This window comes from Sceloporus occidentalis, unplaced genomic scaffold (genome assembly GCF_023333645.1).
Source record: "Sceloporus occidentalis isolate IW3139 unplaced genomic scaffold, rSceOcc1.0.p SCAF_5, whole genome shotgun sequence".
Lineage (NCBI taxonomy): Eukaryota > Metazoa > Chordata > Lepidosauria > Squamata > Phrynosomatidae > Sceloporus > Sceloporus occidentalis.
The window spans coordinates 156,779,799-156,796,706 of record NW_028316985.1 but is presented as its reverse complement, the minus strand read 5'-3'; the positions used below and the strand labels follow the sequence as shown (position 1 = coordinate 156,796,706).

General features: G+C 39.3%; 1 protein-coding gene across 2 annotated transcripts in view; it reads left to right on the top strand.

Annotated features, from left to right (window-relative positions):
- The first annotated feature begins 228 nt into the window (after window positions 1–228).
- The window catches only part of USP53 (ubiquitin specific peptidase 53), a 44,430-nt gene continuing 27,750 nt past the window's right edge, over window positions 229–16,908 (top strand). For both annotated transcript variants that reach the window (XM_089525883.1, XM_089525882.1), the window contains exons 1-2: window positions 229–391; window positions 14,919–15,551. In XM_089525883.1, coding sequence (XP_089382009.1) covers window positions 15,408–15,551 — 144 coding nt within the window. In that variant the 5' untranslated portion in view covers window positions 229–391; window positions 14,919–15,407. The remainder of the gene's footprint in view (window positions 392–14,918; window positions 15,552–16,908) is intronic.

Here is a 16,908-nt window from a genome sequence, read left to right as displayed (position 1 = left end):
TCCGCCGCCGCGTCCAATCAGCTCCCGCGCCTGTGCCCATTCCCTCCAATCAGAAGCCGTCCTCGCCTTCGGGGCGTCCGAATCAGATCGCAGTAGAAAAACTCCCCCAACCACCCTCCGGTGTCAGTTGATTTGCCTTATGTGCGCATGCGCTCCTCCTCTCCTCCTCCTCCTCCTCTCAGTCTGAGCGCGAGACCAACCGAAGCCCCACTTCCTGGACGTCGGAAAGTTAAAAAAGCAAGACGGAAAGGGGCGGGGCCTGAGCGCGGTTGGTGGGCGGGGCGAGAGAGGAGGGAGGCAGCCTTCCTTCCTTCCTTGAGGCAGAGTCTGCGTTTGCCAGGAGTCGCGGTCGGGATGGAGGGAAGCGTCTGGCGCGGAGGAGGAAGAGCAGGTGAGTCCTGAGGAGGAACTGTAGGCGGGAGATGGAAGATGTGAGGACCGAGGGCTGTTCTTGTGAGGAAAGGGGTTGCTGCATGCTTCAGTGATGCACAGAAGCCGGCCGCTGGAGGAGGAGAGAAGGGGGCCCTTCGCAGCCTCCCTTTGACCCGGCCTCCGCTGCGGTGTGCTCCGGGTTTGTTGGCCGAGAAGAGGAGGAGGAGGAGGAGGAGGAGGGTGGCGTCCGCCTGTGGGTTTCTCTCCCTCCCAGGTCCCTCCCTCCTCTTGGAGAGGGGTTGAGTCCTCGGCTGCTGCGTCCACAGCGGAGAAATAACCCGCTTTGGCACCGCTTTAACTCTCTTTTCTGGCTGGAGGCTATGGAATTCTGGGAGTTGGGGTTTGTTGTTGTTGTTCAACACTCAGACCACTGCATTACAGCCCGCTGACCCATTGTACACTAGATCTATATATGTATGTGTACATTATATATGATGCATACATGCCTGTTGTTGTGTGCCTTTAAGTCGTTCATGACTCATGGAGAACCTGCCTCGGGTTGTTCAGAAGGGTTTTGCCTGCAGCCGTCCTCTGAGGCTGAGAGAGTGTGACTTCCCCAAGGCCATCAAGTGGGTTTCCATGGTTGAGGATTCGAACCCAGGTCTCCAGAGTCCTAGGCCAACACTCAAACCACTACATTAAACCACATTGGTCCATTACACATTACACACACACACACAAATATATATATTACAATGTAAATGTAACATTGTACACACACACATCTATATCATTATACACACACACACATATATTACAATGTATGTGTAACATTATTCATTATGTACACACATCTATATCTATCTATCTATAGACACAACACATTACAGTGTATATGTAACATACATTAAAACACACACACCTATATCTTTATACACATACTTGCATAATATACACACACACATTACGACGTATATGTAACGTTAAACACACACAGATATAGGTGTGTGTATGTATGTATGCATATATATTTGTATATGTACATTATCTATTGTGATGTACATACATTATAATATTACTGTAATGCACACATGAGTGTTGTGTGCCTTAGGTCATTTCTGACTTATGCCAACCCTATGATGGGGTTTTCTTGGCAAGGTTTGTTCAGAAGGGGTTTGCCCTTGCCTTCCTCTGAGGCTGAGAGAGTGTGACTTGTCAAGGCCACCCAGTGGGTTTCCATGGCCGAGGCAGGATTCGAACCCAACGCTCAGAACCATTACACCACGCTGGCCCTTTATACACACATAGATATGCTTTAAAGGAGGCGTGTGGCGGAGGCTTGCTTTCCCCAGCCGCCCATTCCTGGTTATTTGTTGTAACCTTATCCTTGTGGCAGCCTTTGTAACCCTTTCTCTCTCTCTCTCTCTCTCTCTCTCTCTCTGGCTTGTTTACTTCTTCACGCTTTTTCCTCCACCACTTTATTGGCTGTTTGAGATGTTTTGGCAAGTGACAGCTCTTTCAACATCCTTTGGTGACTCTTCCTGGCGTATTACTTATTATACCCCTCTTTCCCTGGCAGAAAGTACCATCGCTAGCTAAGTCGTTGCTTCGAAAGAGAGTGCATTTAAAAGAGGAGAAGGTAGGGACTGCAGTGCATGTAATGCGAATGCCAGTGTGGCTATAGGGCCGCTTTACGCATGAGGATGTTTGCTGTTAAGGCAAAGGCACCAGGGACCCACATTCTCAGCTTTTCTTAATTTTTGCAAGACTAACCTTGCAATTTTTTTTTTTTGAAGACTTCTGTATAAAGGCAACAAAATTACTGGTGAGTTTCCATTTGCCTGTTCCTGTGCTGCGCCTGTTTGAGAGAGGGAGTGAGCACACTTCAGAAATAATTCAGGTTTGAGACCACTTTAACTGCCCTGGCTCAATGCTAAGGAATTCTGGGAACTGTAGTTTGGCAAGACATTTAGCCGCATCTGCCAGAGAGCTCTGGTGCTACAATATACTACAAATCCCAGGATTCCCTAGCACTGAGCAAGGGCAGTGAAAGAGGTCTCAAACTGGGTTATTTCTGCAGTGTGTTTTGGACCTCTGTCTTCTCAGCTTGGTGTCCTTACATCAAAAGGTATGTTCTTTTTAAAAGCAGAGATACATCCGATTCGTAGTCAGTATATGGGATGCCTCAGCTTTCAGAATTCACATTGGTGAATCTGTAATGTTAAACCAACAAAAGTTTGTTCTGTTCGTAAGGTTAAGTATGCAGTTGGCATCAAAGGTTGGAAAATTGTTTCTGAAATCTAGCATAGCCTAATTATCTGGCCCTTTTGTTCTTGCGGAACAAAAACTAGGCTTTACTACTGTTTTGCTTTATTTAATATTATTTCATTGATTTATGCTTTAAAATTCGATTCTCTGTGAGGCTGTGTGATAACGTGGTTTCTGTGGTTAGGTTTGCCTGTTTTTGAAAACCACTTGGAGAACATCGGTTATTAAGCATTGTATATCAAAGAAGAACACAGATATATGCAGGATATGCTGCTTCCCCAGATTAATGTATTGTCATGCCGCTGTCACTTCTTGCTGAGCTTTATTTCAGTTAAATGTTTTTATTGTTATTGTTTTCTATCGATGTGAGGGGGGTAGAAAGGGGAGGTTTCGAGGACTGTTTTGTTATTTTTTCTGTGACTTTGTATTTGAAATTTTCCTTGCTGTTACCCACCTCAATCCTCAAATGGGAGAGGTGAGATACAAATGAATATGATGATGATGATGATGATGTAGGGAATAGGGTGAATTTCTGAAGAGCTGGATTTCTGACTTGAAAATAAATGCACCCAAATGTTAGTAGTGTGTTATGTAAGACAGCAGACAGAGGATAAGCATTGGTTTCTATTGAAAGTATCATGCATTTCACTACCTGTGGCACAGGTGGCTGCAACCGTAGGAGGAGAATCACTACAATCCTCTCAAATAATAATGGCTTCTTTGCTCATGCTAAGGGGCCCTAAGCCTTTTAACTTGGTCTTCTCCAATGAAATTGTATTCTGTCCTCCCCCCCCCCCCCCCCCACCCACCCCCAAAAACATACTTTACAAAGTGATCTGCTATATTGACATCTTTACTTGTCTCTCCAACATGAGCTTTCGGTTTTCTCAGAAGTTTGATCAGAAATTGTGTGTGTGTGTATACACAAATGCATGCAGTGTAGTGCTCTGTACTTCAGGCTTACGTAAGGTCACTTTTAAAACAGTATCTGGGCCCTGAAGGCAGTCTCGGAAATGATGTAAGGCATATACTTTACAGAGCACTCCAAAACACTGCTGTTTGCAAGTGAGTCTTGTTGAATTCAGTAGAACTGTTTCCTTGTAAAGGTGCCTAGCACTGTGCTTTTATTCTGTGTATAGTTACATGGAAATAAGTTCCACTGAGTTTAATGAGTTTTCTGACCTTGAGTATCCAGTATGTCAGTCATGTCAATGTGATAACAAATGCATTTTAATCAAATAGATATTCTGGTCTATTTATCATACTAAATAATGTCACTTGTGAAAACATGAGGACATATGTCAGAGCAATTGTTTTATGTGAAAATAGTTCATACAGCCCAAAATTAAACGGGTCACATATCTGCTACTAAAATTCCCTCCCTTCATCAAACTTTGGAAGCATTTTAAACTTACATATCCAGACATTGGATTCAAATAGTTTCCTGATTACTTCACAGTGTAAAAAAACCTCTTACCCTAGTTACTAGGGATGTTCAAAAACTTCTTGTTCACACATATACACATATTCTGAAGATAATCATCCAGGGTGGATTGATGGATATTACAATTAAAATCATGATTTAACTCTTCAAGTAATAACTGATTTAAGTAATAGATTTATATAAAGTTTCACAGTGATGCTCTTTCAGATATTTTTAACTATAGTGCAAATCTGATTGCTGAATAACTTTTTTTATCCATTTAGGCAATAATTACAGGCAATGTACTCTGTATCAAAGTGTGAATGCTGTGTTAGGAACAGTGAGGAAAGCACTTGCACAAAGACCTACCTAACTGCAGGCTCTAACTAGAATAGATCTACTGAATGAATGGGAACTTGTCAAGGCAAACAATTATGTGAATTGGCAGTATACAGTTGGCCCTTCTTATACACGGATTCCAGCATACACGGTTTGAAAATGTTCCAAAAAAGTATAAATTTACCTTGATGTTCCATTTTTATAAGGGACACCATTTTGCTATGTCATTATATTTAATGGGACTTGAGCATACACGGATTTTGTTATACACGGGGGATCTTGGAACCAAACCCCAGCGTATAACAAGGGTCCACTGTACTTTTATCGATTTGGGGGTCTGTCCTACTTGATATTAACAAGCTGTAGGCTATAGCTTATCTTAAATCTTACATAAATGTTTCACATTTGCTATTGTAGCATTTCTAACTGAAGGTTGGACTGAAAACATGCTTATACAGTACCCATGGCTGGCTTAAGAAGGGAGTGTGGTGCAGTTGTTAATTCATCTAGGTATCCTTCGCTGTTACATCTGAGACAATCTTCTAAGGGAGTATAAAGTACAGGAGGCACTGAAAAGTCATATAGATGCAGGTGCAGGTTGGTTTTGAAGTGCACAGTCAAAGGTTAGAGGTTTAGACCACTCAGCCACCATACCATTCTGCTTGATACTTTACATTTTTAATGTTTTAAGCTATATTTCTTTACATTATATTTAAAAGATCTCATCTTCAAGGTTTTTTGTTGTTGTTAGTTAGTTAGTTACGCTGAACCAAAGTACAATTTTCCTGCTTGTTCTTTTTGATTGTAGGTAGTTCACTGTGTGTAAATGTGGCAGAATTGTTAATTCATTTTGATAATATTGTAACTATAATTTCAGGTTGCATGTTGAAAACTGTTACTTTAAGAATGATGCACGACATTTGTTTTTGTTTTGCACACCTGTGAGCGCGCACACACACACATATACAAATACCAAATGGATTTGCATTGATACTCCTACCATGCTGGGATTTATATCCACAAAATGGAGATGTAATATTTGCACCAATATATATTTTTGTGAATTGAAGTGACTCAGTTGTGAAATATTTTCAGTTTTGAATTGCCTTGTGTACATCTGCAAAAAATATTGCAATTATCTATTCATTTTTAATATTTATCCTCAGCACCAAATATCATTGTCAACGAGGAAGCTAAAAATCTTTCATATTTGTGACATTCCTAATAGATACTAAAATGTTTTCTAATATTCATAATGCATTGTTATAAGTCATTAATTTGAAGCTATTAAATATTTATTTATAGTCAATATCAGTTTTATTTTTCTAAGTTCCATATAAACCAACCCCCATATTATTTCAAGACCTAAGAAAAATAAAAGATAGGTGGAGAATGCTCATGACTTAAATTTTAAAAATGTGCTCTTAAGCACCTTTTAATGGTTTACTTTGAAGGATTTCTTGGTGGTAATGGGAAATCGTACCCCAAATCTGCTGCCTGAATTGGCTGCTGCACTTTGCCTAAACACAGAGCCAGCTTTGATCCACATGCTAAAAAACAAGGAACTATGTTTGTAATAGGAATCTGGACCGTTTCCAGTCCAGCACAATGTATTATTACAGCATCTTGATCTTACATTTATAAGTCTGATTACATGGGACTGTGAAGTGTTTTAGCAGTTTAGCCTTCTACAGTAATGAACTCTTAGAACAGTAAGCCTCATTAATTTTTGCAGTATGAAGGTGAATTATACTAAAGCTTCTCAACTAAGGAATATTTGTCTTATAGTAACTCATGAGAGCAAAAATCTGAACGATCTCTCATTTTCATTTTCCTCCTCCACGTTAGTATTTTGTCCTTTAAATAGATTACTTTGAGCTTTCAGACAAAAAAAATCAAGTAACAGAACCGATCATTTGCTCTTGTCACTTAAAATACGTGTTAAACATGGTCATGCAAAACAGAGTACAGGAAGTCGTGTGTCATTCATCCTTTCACATTTTTTATAAAGCTCTTCTCTGTGTTGCCTCCATCTTTCCCCCCTTGTGGTCATGTATTATATCCCATCTCTGATCATACAGCATCCCCACCCTTGGTTTAGATTTATCTTTGAATTCCTGGTTCTTGTGGATCCAAGAATCATACTTGTGTGAATACTGGAATTTCCAAAAAACACTTCTGGTCCCAAACATTTCTGATAAGGGGTACTCAAACTGTATAATCAGACATGAATAATATTTTTTTTAAACAACAAACAAACAACCTACCCCCCTAAACTTTAGTAATAGCAGCCAGTCCTGCTTGGGATACTAGTAGTTACTTTTCTCATGTAGGATTCATGTCTGCAAAATCTTATCAAGTATAATAGATACCCAGGAGTGAAAGTAGGAGGAAGGAACATCAACATTCTAAGAAATGCAGATGATATCATAACACTAACAGAAGACATCAAAGACTTGAAACAGTTAATAAGGAAAATCAAAGAAGAAAATGCAAAGGCAGTCTTGCTGCTGAACATCAAGAAAACAAAAATATTGACCACAGAGGATCTACATATCTTCAACCTAGATAATGAGGAAATCAAAATAGTTAAAGAGTGCCCATACTTTGGATCAAACAATGATCAGAAATGGGGACTACAGTCAAGAAATCAGAAGGCTCGGAACAGGAAGGGCAGCTATGAAAGAATTAGATGAAATCCTGAAGTGTGAAGATAGAAAATTGAGTATTAAAGTTAGAATTGTCTAAGCCATTGTATTGCCCATCAGCATGTGCAAGATGTGAGAGCTGGACAGTGAAGAAAGTAGATAGGAAGAAAATCAACTCGTTTGAGATGTCGTGCTGGAGAACAGTGCTGAGGTTACTGTGGGTGGCCAAATACACAAATTTGTCATAGGAAAGATCAAGCCAGAACTCTTAGCCAAGATGATGAAACTATGGTTTTTATACTTTGTCCATACCATGAGAAGGCACAGCTCATTAGAAAAGACAGTGATGCTAAGAAAGGTTGAAGACAGTAGAAAGAGAGGAAGACCCTACACCAGATGGCTAGAACCAATCAGGGATGTCATGGGCTTTAATTTACAAGACCAAAGCAGAGGACTGCAGGATAGGGGGCTTGGTGATATCTCATCCATAGGTTGCCATGAGTTGGGGTTGACTCAACAGCAGGTAACAACAGTAACAGTGTCCAGGGTATCCTTGGTCAATTAGACCTAGAAAATTAAGGAGCTGATAAGATCCCCTCCTTTTTCGGGTGGAAAAAAGGTGCCCCTTCTCTGGAAGAGCTGGTTTCCCCACCAGAAGTTGGCTCTGGGGCAAATGGCACATAAACACCACACCCCCAAATGGGAGAGAGGCTGGCTGGCATATAATGGCTGGTCCGGCTTCTGTCTGGCTTGCCATGCCCCCAAGCTGGCCAAAATGGGCTGTCTGTTTCGGCCTTAAAATGTTATTTAGTCAAATTTAAAATACTTGATGAAAGGACCTTATTTTTCCAGATGACTAAACACTTTGGAGATCAGAGAATCCTCTGTGTGATATTTACTGTTAAAAAATCACTGGTGTGTGTGGCAACATAGCCATACTTCAGACTAAAATAAAGGCATTGTAGCAATAAAATATATGTGGCTGTGGTTCATCTGTGCTGAAAATGGTGCATAAGATGGTGATCAGATTTGCTTTTGCTCTCATATGGGAGAGGTAAGTCTGATAAAATCTAATAATGTGGGCTGCCTTTGTTGTAGAAGAGTAATGATGGTGATGGCTGACATAGTGGGGAAGATGTTAAACAAGATGTAATCAGCAGGTGTTGCAAAAGGCCTGTCATCTTTAACTTAGAACATAAGAGCCAAAGTGGATAAGAAGAAGGGTCTGTCTGGCCAGGCATCCTGTTTTCCAAAGCTCTCAGCCAGGTGCTTCCTGGAAGCCCCCTTCCTGCAGAAAGCATGAAGTCAGTAGCCTTTTCTCATTGTTTGTTGCCCAACTACTGGAATTAAATGGTTTGTAGTCAGCACCTGTATATTCTGATCATTGTAAACTTATCCTTGAGTTTGCCTTATCTCATAGCAGGAAATTTCATGAGTTGTTTATGCATCAGTTTTAGCAGACGTACACAGAAAGCTACACAAAATTGCAAATGTTACTTTTTTTAGTAATATGTGACACAAAATGTGCCCCTTTCACTACTACTGTTAATGTTTTTAGTGAACTATTCATTGCAAGTAGCTTAATATTTTAAAGCTTTCTGCAAATAGGATTGAGACACTAGGGTCTGAAATTTTTTACACTAGTTTCACCTTATCCCGTTTACAGTCCACCCTTGCCACACTCACCCTCGCCATATACGGCTTTGAGCTTATACAGATGACAAGCGGCGAGGGGCAAAATGGCACAGGAGCACACTTCTATTCAAATGAATGGGATTCCAGCAAACGTGAAATTTGCCTTATACGGGGGGGGGGGGGGGAGGAGGTGTCCGGAAAGGATCCCCCATGTATGGCAAGAGCGGACTGCACTTTTGTACACTACAAATATATTGTTCTAATATTATGATGAAGTCACTCTTACTTTTTGAAATATGAAGACATGCATAAATTTAAATTGTGTGTAGATTTTACATACGGGGGATCACAAAATTCCTTTTAATGTTGTTTGTAGGACAAAACCAGTTTTGTGGATACAATATCTGATAATAGCATTATAATATCCTTCTACAAGTTCAAAACATTATGCAAAAATTTAGATCAGCTGTGGTTAATTTCAGATTTCATAGTATATTATGTCCTTCAGGTTAGAACGAGCTGGATAAAATTAAATGCATTAGAAATGGCGTAAATAGAAGTAGATAATGCTTTTTATATATTTTATCTTTCACGCTAGGACTTACTCTGATCAGACCATACTACTGAAAACGCAAAAAGGTACTAGATTCTATTAACAGATTACTAGTAGGAGGTTGCCACAGAAACAAACTGATCCTGACCAGTTAACTCAAAAGGTCTACTGACTTCAGTGGAGTTTGATTGTTTCTAACAATGCCTATGATTGCAATTTTTTTACTCAGGGTCCATGAATAAATGCAAGAAGTAGATCTATGAACCAAGAGATGATGTCTTCTTTATAAATTAATTCCACATAGTAATTTTTTTAAAAAAAATAATAAATGTTGTAAAAAACAGAATTCTACAGGACATTGTCGTTTTGAAACAAGGATTCAATTGTAAGATTAAATAATGATAGAGTAGTGCTACTTTTATAACAGTCGGCATATATGAAATATGATTATAAGTAGGAAAGTGAGTATGCTGCTTAACTATTCAGTGATACAGAACTTTAATACTGTTTTTATTGAATAAGATTTTGTGGAGTAGTTGTTGGCAATCTTGGGCCCCCAGATGCTGTTTGACTGATCCCTGATTTTTGGCCATGCTGGTTATGAGTTTGGTGAGTTGAAATTCCACAACATCTGGGGATCTAAAGAGCACATTACACTTCATTACCTGTACTTACAGCTGATATTAGTTTATGACATTCATTCTACATTGCTTCTAAATAGATTTGAATATATTCTTACAGTTGAATCTCCTGTTCCTTTGGTTTTTCCAGTTTCTTGATTTTTCCAGTTTATGTTGGGTTTTAGAAATTAGTTAGAATTAAGGGCTAATCTGTGTGCATTCACTGTTCATGTGTAATATACAGTAGGCAAAGGGATCTTGTAGCATCTTTGAGACTAACGGTACAAAAGAAGTCATAGCATATGCTTTCGTAGACTTGGTTTACTTCCGCAGATGCATGGAGTTCCACTTGTTTAGTTTTGGTGACCCCATGGATTTAATGTTTTCTTAGGTAAGGGGTAGTTTTGCCAGTCCCTTCCTCTGATTATAGCCTACAGCACCTAGTATGGTGACCTTTTGTCCAAGTACTAACCAGGGTTGCTTTGGTTTGCTTCCAAGATCAGACAGAATCTGAACCTTTTGGTTTTTAGACACAGATCTCCTACATCAGTGTTTCTCAACCTCTCTAATGTTGCGACCCTTTAATACAGTTCCACACGTTGTGGTGACCCCAACTATAAAGTGTGGGCGGACCCGTCTGGAGACAGATAGAGGAGCGGTATTTCCGATGGTCTTAGGCGACCACTGTGAAAGGGTCGTTCGATCCCCAAAGCTGTTGTGACCCACAGATTGAGGACCGCTGTCCTACATAATAGCAACATTTAATTTTTTCCCCAAGACCATCAACCTCTCAAACACATGTAAAGATACTGGTGTTTGTTTGTTTGTATATTGGAATATTTATTGCTATTGAGCAGTCTGGTTTTAGGGTTGGAAGTTTTGGATCTTTTGGGTATGTATAAGATATTTATGATTGCTTAATACAGGTTGTCAAGTCATGGCCTAGAGAAGTTGCAAATATTGAGGTTCCAGCAAGTTTTCAACATGATAGGCATTACAGTGGTCTCGATTATCTGTCTTTCAGTCATCTGACGTTCCAGATTATCCGACGTCCTATGCTTCTTCGTGAGTGCACTGCAGACAGCGCGCTCATGAAGAAGCATGGGGTGTCGGATAATGGCACGCTGCCATTGGGGACAAAAGTCCATTGCCTCCCTTCCCTCCTTCCTTCCTTCCTTCCTTCCTTCCTTCCTTCCTTCCTCCCACCCCTCACTCCCTCGTTCCCTCCCCTTCTCCTTCCCTGCTTACCTCCTGAGTCCTGCTTCCTCTGCGGCGGCTTCTGCCCCGGCTTAGCGAGGGGGGCGGAGTCTGCCGGGGCTGAGAGAGGGCTGAGGTTCCAAGCCACAAAGGAGAAGCTTGGTTTTCCTCAGTCCAAAGGGAGTCCGTGGACTCCCTTCGGGCTGAGGAAAACCAAACCGCCGAGAAAAGACCTGGGCCGAGTGCAGACTCCCTTTGGGCTGAGGAAAACCAAGCCTCTCCTTTGTGGCTGTGAAGGAGAGGTCAACTGGTCTTATTGTCGAGACAGTCCTTCCAATGTTAAATTGAAATCTACCCTCCTGTAATTTGAAACCATTAAACCTGGTCCTACCCAGTGAGGCAATAGAAAATAAACCTGCCCCTTCTTACAGCCCTTGAGGCGTTTAGGGACTGCAATCACATCACCCCTCAGTCTTCTGTTCACAAAGCTGAACATGCTTAGCTGCTTTAACCTTTTGTTTTGTTTGCTTTACCTCTTATCATCCTCATTGCCCTTTTCTGAACCCACTCCAATTTGTTAATATCCTTAAAATGGCCAAAACTGAAGACAGTCTTTTAGATGAGGCCTGACCAGCACCGAATATAGTAGGACTATTATTTCCTATTCTTTGAAACTATGCTTCTGTTAATACAGGCTAAAATAGCACTTGCCTTGTTTGTTGCAGCAGCACACTGCTGGCTCATGTTCAATTTATAATCAGCAATAATTCCAAGGTGTTCTCACATGTAGTATGCTGACTCGTGTATCCCCCATCCTGTACATGTGCATTTGGTTTTTGTGGCCTAAATAGTATTTTGCATTTGTCTCTGTTGAATTTTATTTTGTTAATTTTTGCCCAATTTTTTAGTTCATCAAAGTCTTTTTGAATTCTGTTCCTATCTTCCAATGTGTTAGCCACCCTGGCCAATTTTGTATCATTACAGACTTGATAAGGCTTCCCTCAACCCCATCATCAAAGTCATTGATAAAAATGTTAAAAAGTAATGAACCTAGGATAGAAGCCTGGGGCACTCCACTCAAGATCTCCTTCCATTTTGAGGCACAGCCATTGATAAAGATGTTTGAACATGGGTTTAAGACCACTTACGGGTCAATCTGATAGGATTTCTGCCTATTCCATGTTTAATTAGTTTGCTAGTCAAAATATAATGGGAGAAACTTCTCAAATGATTTGCTGAAATTGCAAACAGACAGCTTTATAGTCTTTTCTAATATTTTTTTCTTGGTTATAAAGGTGAGGGTGATTGGCCTGTAGTTTCCTGGACCTTTTTTGTCTTTTTGAAGAGAAAGACTATGGTTGCTCCACCTCTGGCACTTCACCCATTCTCAACATTTCTGAAAAATGATGGCAAATGGTTCTGCAAGTAACTGTCCTCCAAATCCCATCCTATGAATTTTTTAGACTGTTAAACCAGAGATTATGCAGTATTTAAATACTGTTTTTGGTTGAATAGTGTGTTGGGATAGGTGGGTTATAAATTAAATAAAACATTCTGCATGTGTTAGCCTTTGTTAATACAGGTAACCCATTTGGAGGTGTTCTAATGGATACCATCACAGCTGATGAGAATTTAGGATCAAAGAGTTTACATTTTGAATTTGGTTTGCTTGTACTTGTCAGCATCTCTGTAATTACTGATTATCTGAGAACATGCTGTGTTCTTTGTTTCTAGACCACCCATGATACACTGCCTAGAAATGATGAAGTGAAAACATTGGTTTCTCTGATGGTGTTCTAGTGAGCATCATATTTCACAAATAATGCAAAGGAAATGTTACAGTATCAGTCCTATATTTGGATCAGAGTCATAATAACCAAAATGTGTGTGATTCATAATGGATGTGTGTGTGTGTGTGTGTGTGTGTGTGTAGGGAGAGAAATACCAAGCTACATCGATTCTGGTCATCTGATAACATGCAGAATGATCTTTCAGCTTTCCTCTTGAAACTGGCATATGTTTTTTTTTTCTTGAACATTACCCAAGGTAGTAAAATTCAGACAACCAAAGGAAGTCAAATTATTTATGTTGCATGGGTACAATCTATGCTTTGAAACCTAAATGTGATAATGCTTGTGTTGCCCTGGTTGAAAGCAATGTTATTCCTTCATTGTGTGGAGAATATCTGATCTTGGAAGCTATGTAGGGTCAGCCCTAGTTCGTCCTTGAATGGGAAGTCACCAGTGACTTCCAGGTGCTGTAGGTTATATTCAGAGGAAGCAACTGGCTAATCCATCTCTGAGTATTCCTTGTCTAATAAAACTGTATGAAATTCAAGGGGTTGCCATAAATTGACAGGGGACTTGAACACACACATCCTAAATCTGTGTCCACATTTCCTGTGAATGCTGCGAATCTGTTTTCAAAAGTCATTCCATTTTGTCACTTCTTTTTTGACTTCTGGATTGACTCATTGCCTGTGTACCCTTTTTATTGAAAATTGCTGATACAGTTGTGGGAAGAATATGCCCCATTCCCCCTCCAGATCAGGAGATGTGGCCTGCTACAATGATAAAACTAGGTCCCTGCTGCAGTTGGACATAACCTGACTTAAAAGAACAGTTCAATGAGCATTAGTGAAACTTCCAGTATATCACTATGAGTTTGTTCACAAGCTACAAGCAAGTGAAAGTTATCAGCACATCACCCCTAGTTGTTAATGAATGTCACATTCCAGGTTTCTGCCCCTCTTTCACACTGCAGAGGAATCTAAATGTGGATGTGAATAGGAAAAACGGCCTTCCCTCAACCAGAATGTACACAGGAGAGAACATCGTATAGTGAATTCTTACTTTTTCACCTGACACAGGAGGGTACTGTCTCCCTCCAGATGAGAAATTATCTGGATAAAATTCCAGCACCTCCTGATTTCTGGGTGCCACTCCTTAATCTTCTTTCAAGCTGTTGCATTTACACTTGTAACAGCTGCTTGTAAAGTCAGTAAGCATCAAAGATAACCAGAAGTTGTCCATTAAATTATCTTTAATAAGCTTTTCTGAAACCTAGATGTACTTTTTATACATGAACATGGAGAACTAGTCAAAAGCCTTACCTTCTAATATAGGTCTAATGACAGATGTTCATGTTAATGAGTGCTTTCAATCTTTCAGAGGGGCTTTGTAAAAGTTCCAGAGGGATGGGATCAGAAATTTTGATTTTGAATATATGAAACTAATTTACGATCAGAACTGTTACTCTCCTCAGAAATTAAACTGACAGAATTTTCTAACATTGGCAAGTGATAGATTGTAGACTTTGATTTACCGGTAGCTGTGCAAACTTCATATTTGCCATTATTTAAACTCCTTTTTACTTTATCATTTCTGGCAAATAATCACTCTCCACATCCAATGAAAGATACTGGGCGGAGTCCATACATTTTGTTTTGTAATTCAAAAATTTACTGTTAGCTGGATTACGTTGCTTTTTGAACATTTCTGTGTATGTGCTTCAACACTGATTAAGGCTGCTGTTTATGCCAATGAATCAGATATTGTTTGTGTCAAAACAGATGGAGAGGAGTAATTTGCACTATGAACACCTTCACCTTATTTAAAGGCATTTCTGCTTGAATCCTGGAATTGATCATTCTAAATGTTGAAATAATCTTAGAACATTATGTTCTCAGTAAATTACCTTTCTCCTGATCCAGAGATCTTCAGTAATAGTAATCTGGACGTTCACTAGAAAGCTGGGGTAAAAGCCACATGTGTATCCATATATGTTTTGCTTTCTTTGTGCAGAACATTTTTCCTTTGGTTAATACTATAACTTTGAACTATTTGCCCTTTCTTTCTTCACAGGCTTTAGAAGAAGAAATATATATATTGTGCATGGTGGAATTACTTATGAAAGAAGAAATGTGATTGCCTAAACTGAACAAAAATCAACTCACAAAATACTAAATATAATAAGAATTCCTATTGCTTGTAATGAACAATTGTCATAATATTAAAATAATCCCCTTCCAAAGAGTAATTTGCACTGAGATGAAAGTAAAGGAGAAGTACCTTCAATGAAGATTGTCAAGATTTTTATGACTTTTTAGTATATTTTAACTTATTCACTTCTGAGTTTTTATGCTCTATTTTTGTCTCCTTTTTATAAAACAAAAAACCAAAACTATTCTCAAACAAAACAAAGCAAAAGTAACATTGGCTTGGTGTGAGCTGAAGAGTTGGATGTCTGTTTGAGCACAATGCCATAACTTTTTAAAGGCAGTTGTCAGAAATTATTTTATTTATTCAGAGTCTTTACTGTTACTTTATCAACACATACTCATTTCCTAAATAATGGCATGGGCAAAATTCCTGAGGAAACCTGGAGGAAATCTTGGAAAAGTATATCAGCCTGGAAGTGTCATGTCATTGGCTCCTACCAAAGGATTATTAAATGAACCAGGACAAAACAGTTGCTTTTTAAACAGTGCTGTACAGGTAAGGTTGCATAAATATAACAGTCCTTATTTTTAATGCTGAAATTTTACTAGAATGTATTATAACGCTATATTACTTCAGTTATATTAATCTAGGTTCCTGTTAAAAGTCTGCCAAGATGTTCTGTTGAATAACTTTATCTCACCTTTGCAATAGATAAAATAGTAAAGTGTGGGCAGAGAACTGAGGTAGGCATCCATGACTATAAATATCAAATTCACTTCAAAGAATATCTAACATAAATAATAAAATTAGAAATATAAGAATGCTGCTGGATACATCAAAAGACTAGTTCATTAGTGGCCAGATATATGCTTCTGGGAAGCCCGCAAGAATTGATATTAAAAAGTGCTTATGGTTAGAAGATGCACATAAGTATTAGAAACAATTCATGTGTCATTTCATATAGCACTAATGAAATCCTATTGATGTGTGAAAAATGGACTCCCTGCTGACTCCACTGAACCACAGTTAAATGAAAGTCAATACCAGTCAGTCTACAGTTGTGAGCTCCCACATTCCAGAAATCTTCACAAGTAGTATAAATTCTTATATAAGCTGTTTCAGAATGGATGTTGCAGAATACAGTACTGTTGTCATGCAATATCCTTAGAGTAGAAAGAATTCAAAATAACACAGGGTCATATATGTGTCCAAAACTTCTTTTATCAATTTACTATTAAAGAACTTTAAGTACTGGGGAAAAGCAAACAGTTGTAATTTTGATTCATTAAATGTAAGCCAGTGGTTTGGAAATGGTGGGGCAGAGAGAGTTGCTCAACTTTTTCTGTCCTGGGAGGAAGAGAGAGGAAAGGAGGGCACTTGGAGCCTCTGCCTGAGGGAGGGAGAGGAGAGCTATTTCCTTATAAAATACTAAAATATGAATATACTGTACATGAATGTGTGACTATATAAACACAACATCCATATGTAGATGTAAAGAGGATTACAAGGGTAAAAGGTCTGAGAACCTCTCATGTAAGCAAAGCCAGTGTCAACGCACCGTGAGACAATTGCTAAATAACATACTACACAAGAGATCCATTGCTGTCATCCAGACCTCCCTGGCCTTGTTTCCCTCTCTACTCCTCAGCACTGTTTCTGCCTGTTCACTTGGCATCTCCCTGCCTATACACAATGACAAGTCAGCATCGGCGTCCATTTTTGCTTGCCTCTTATTTTTAGAAAAAAATGGTTTCATAGAATGAGAATGCAAATGAATTAGCAGTTCTGAGTAAGGCAAGAGTTGGCCCTGTTGAGGAACTCTTACAGAAGCTTCCTCCAAATTTGTAGGTCAAAGTGACTTCTTAAAGAATGATCATAGATGAAAATAATTTTCTGTCTGTAAAATGTCTGG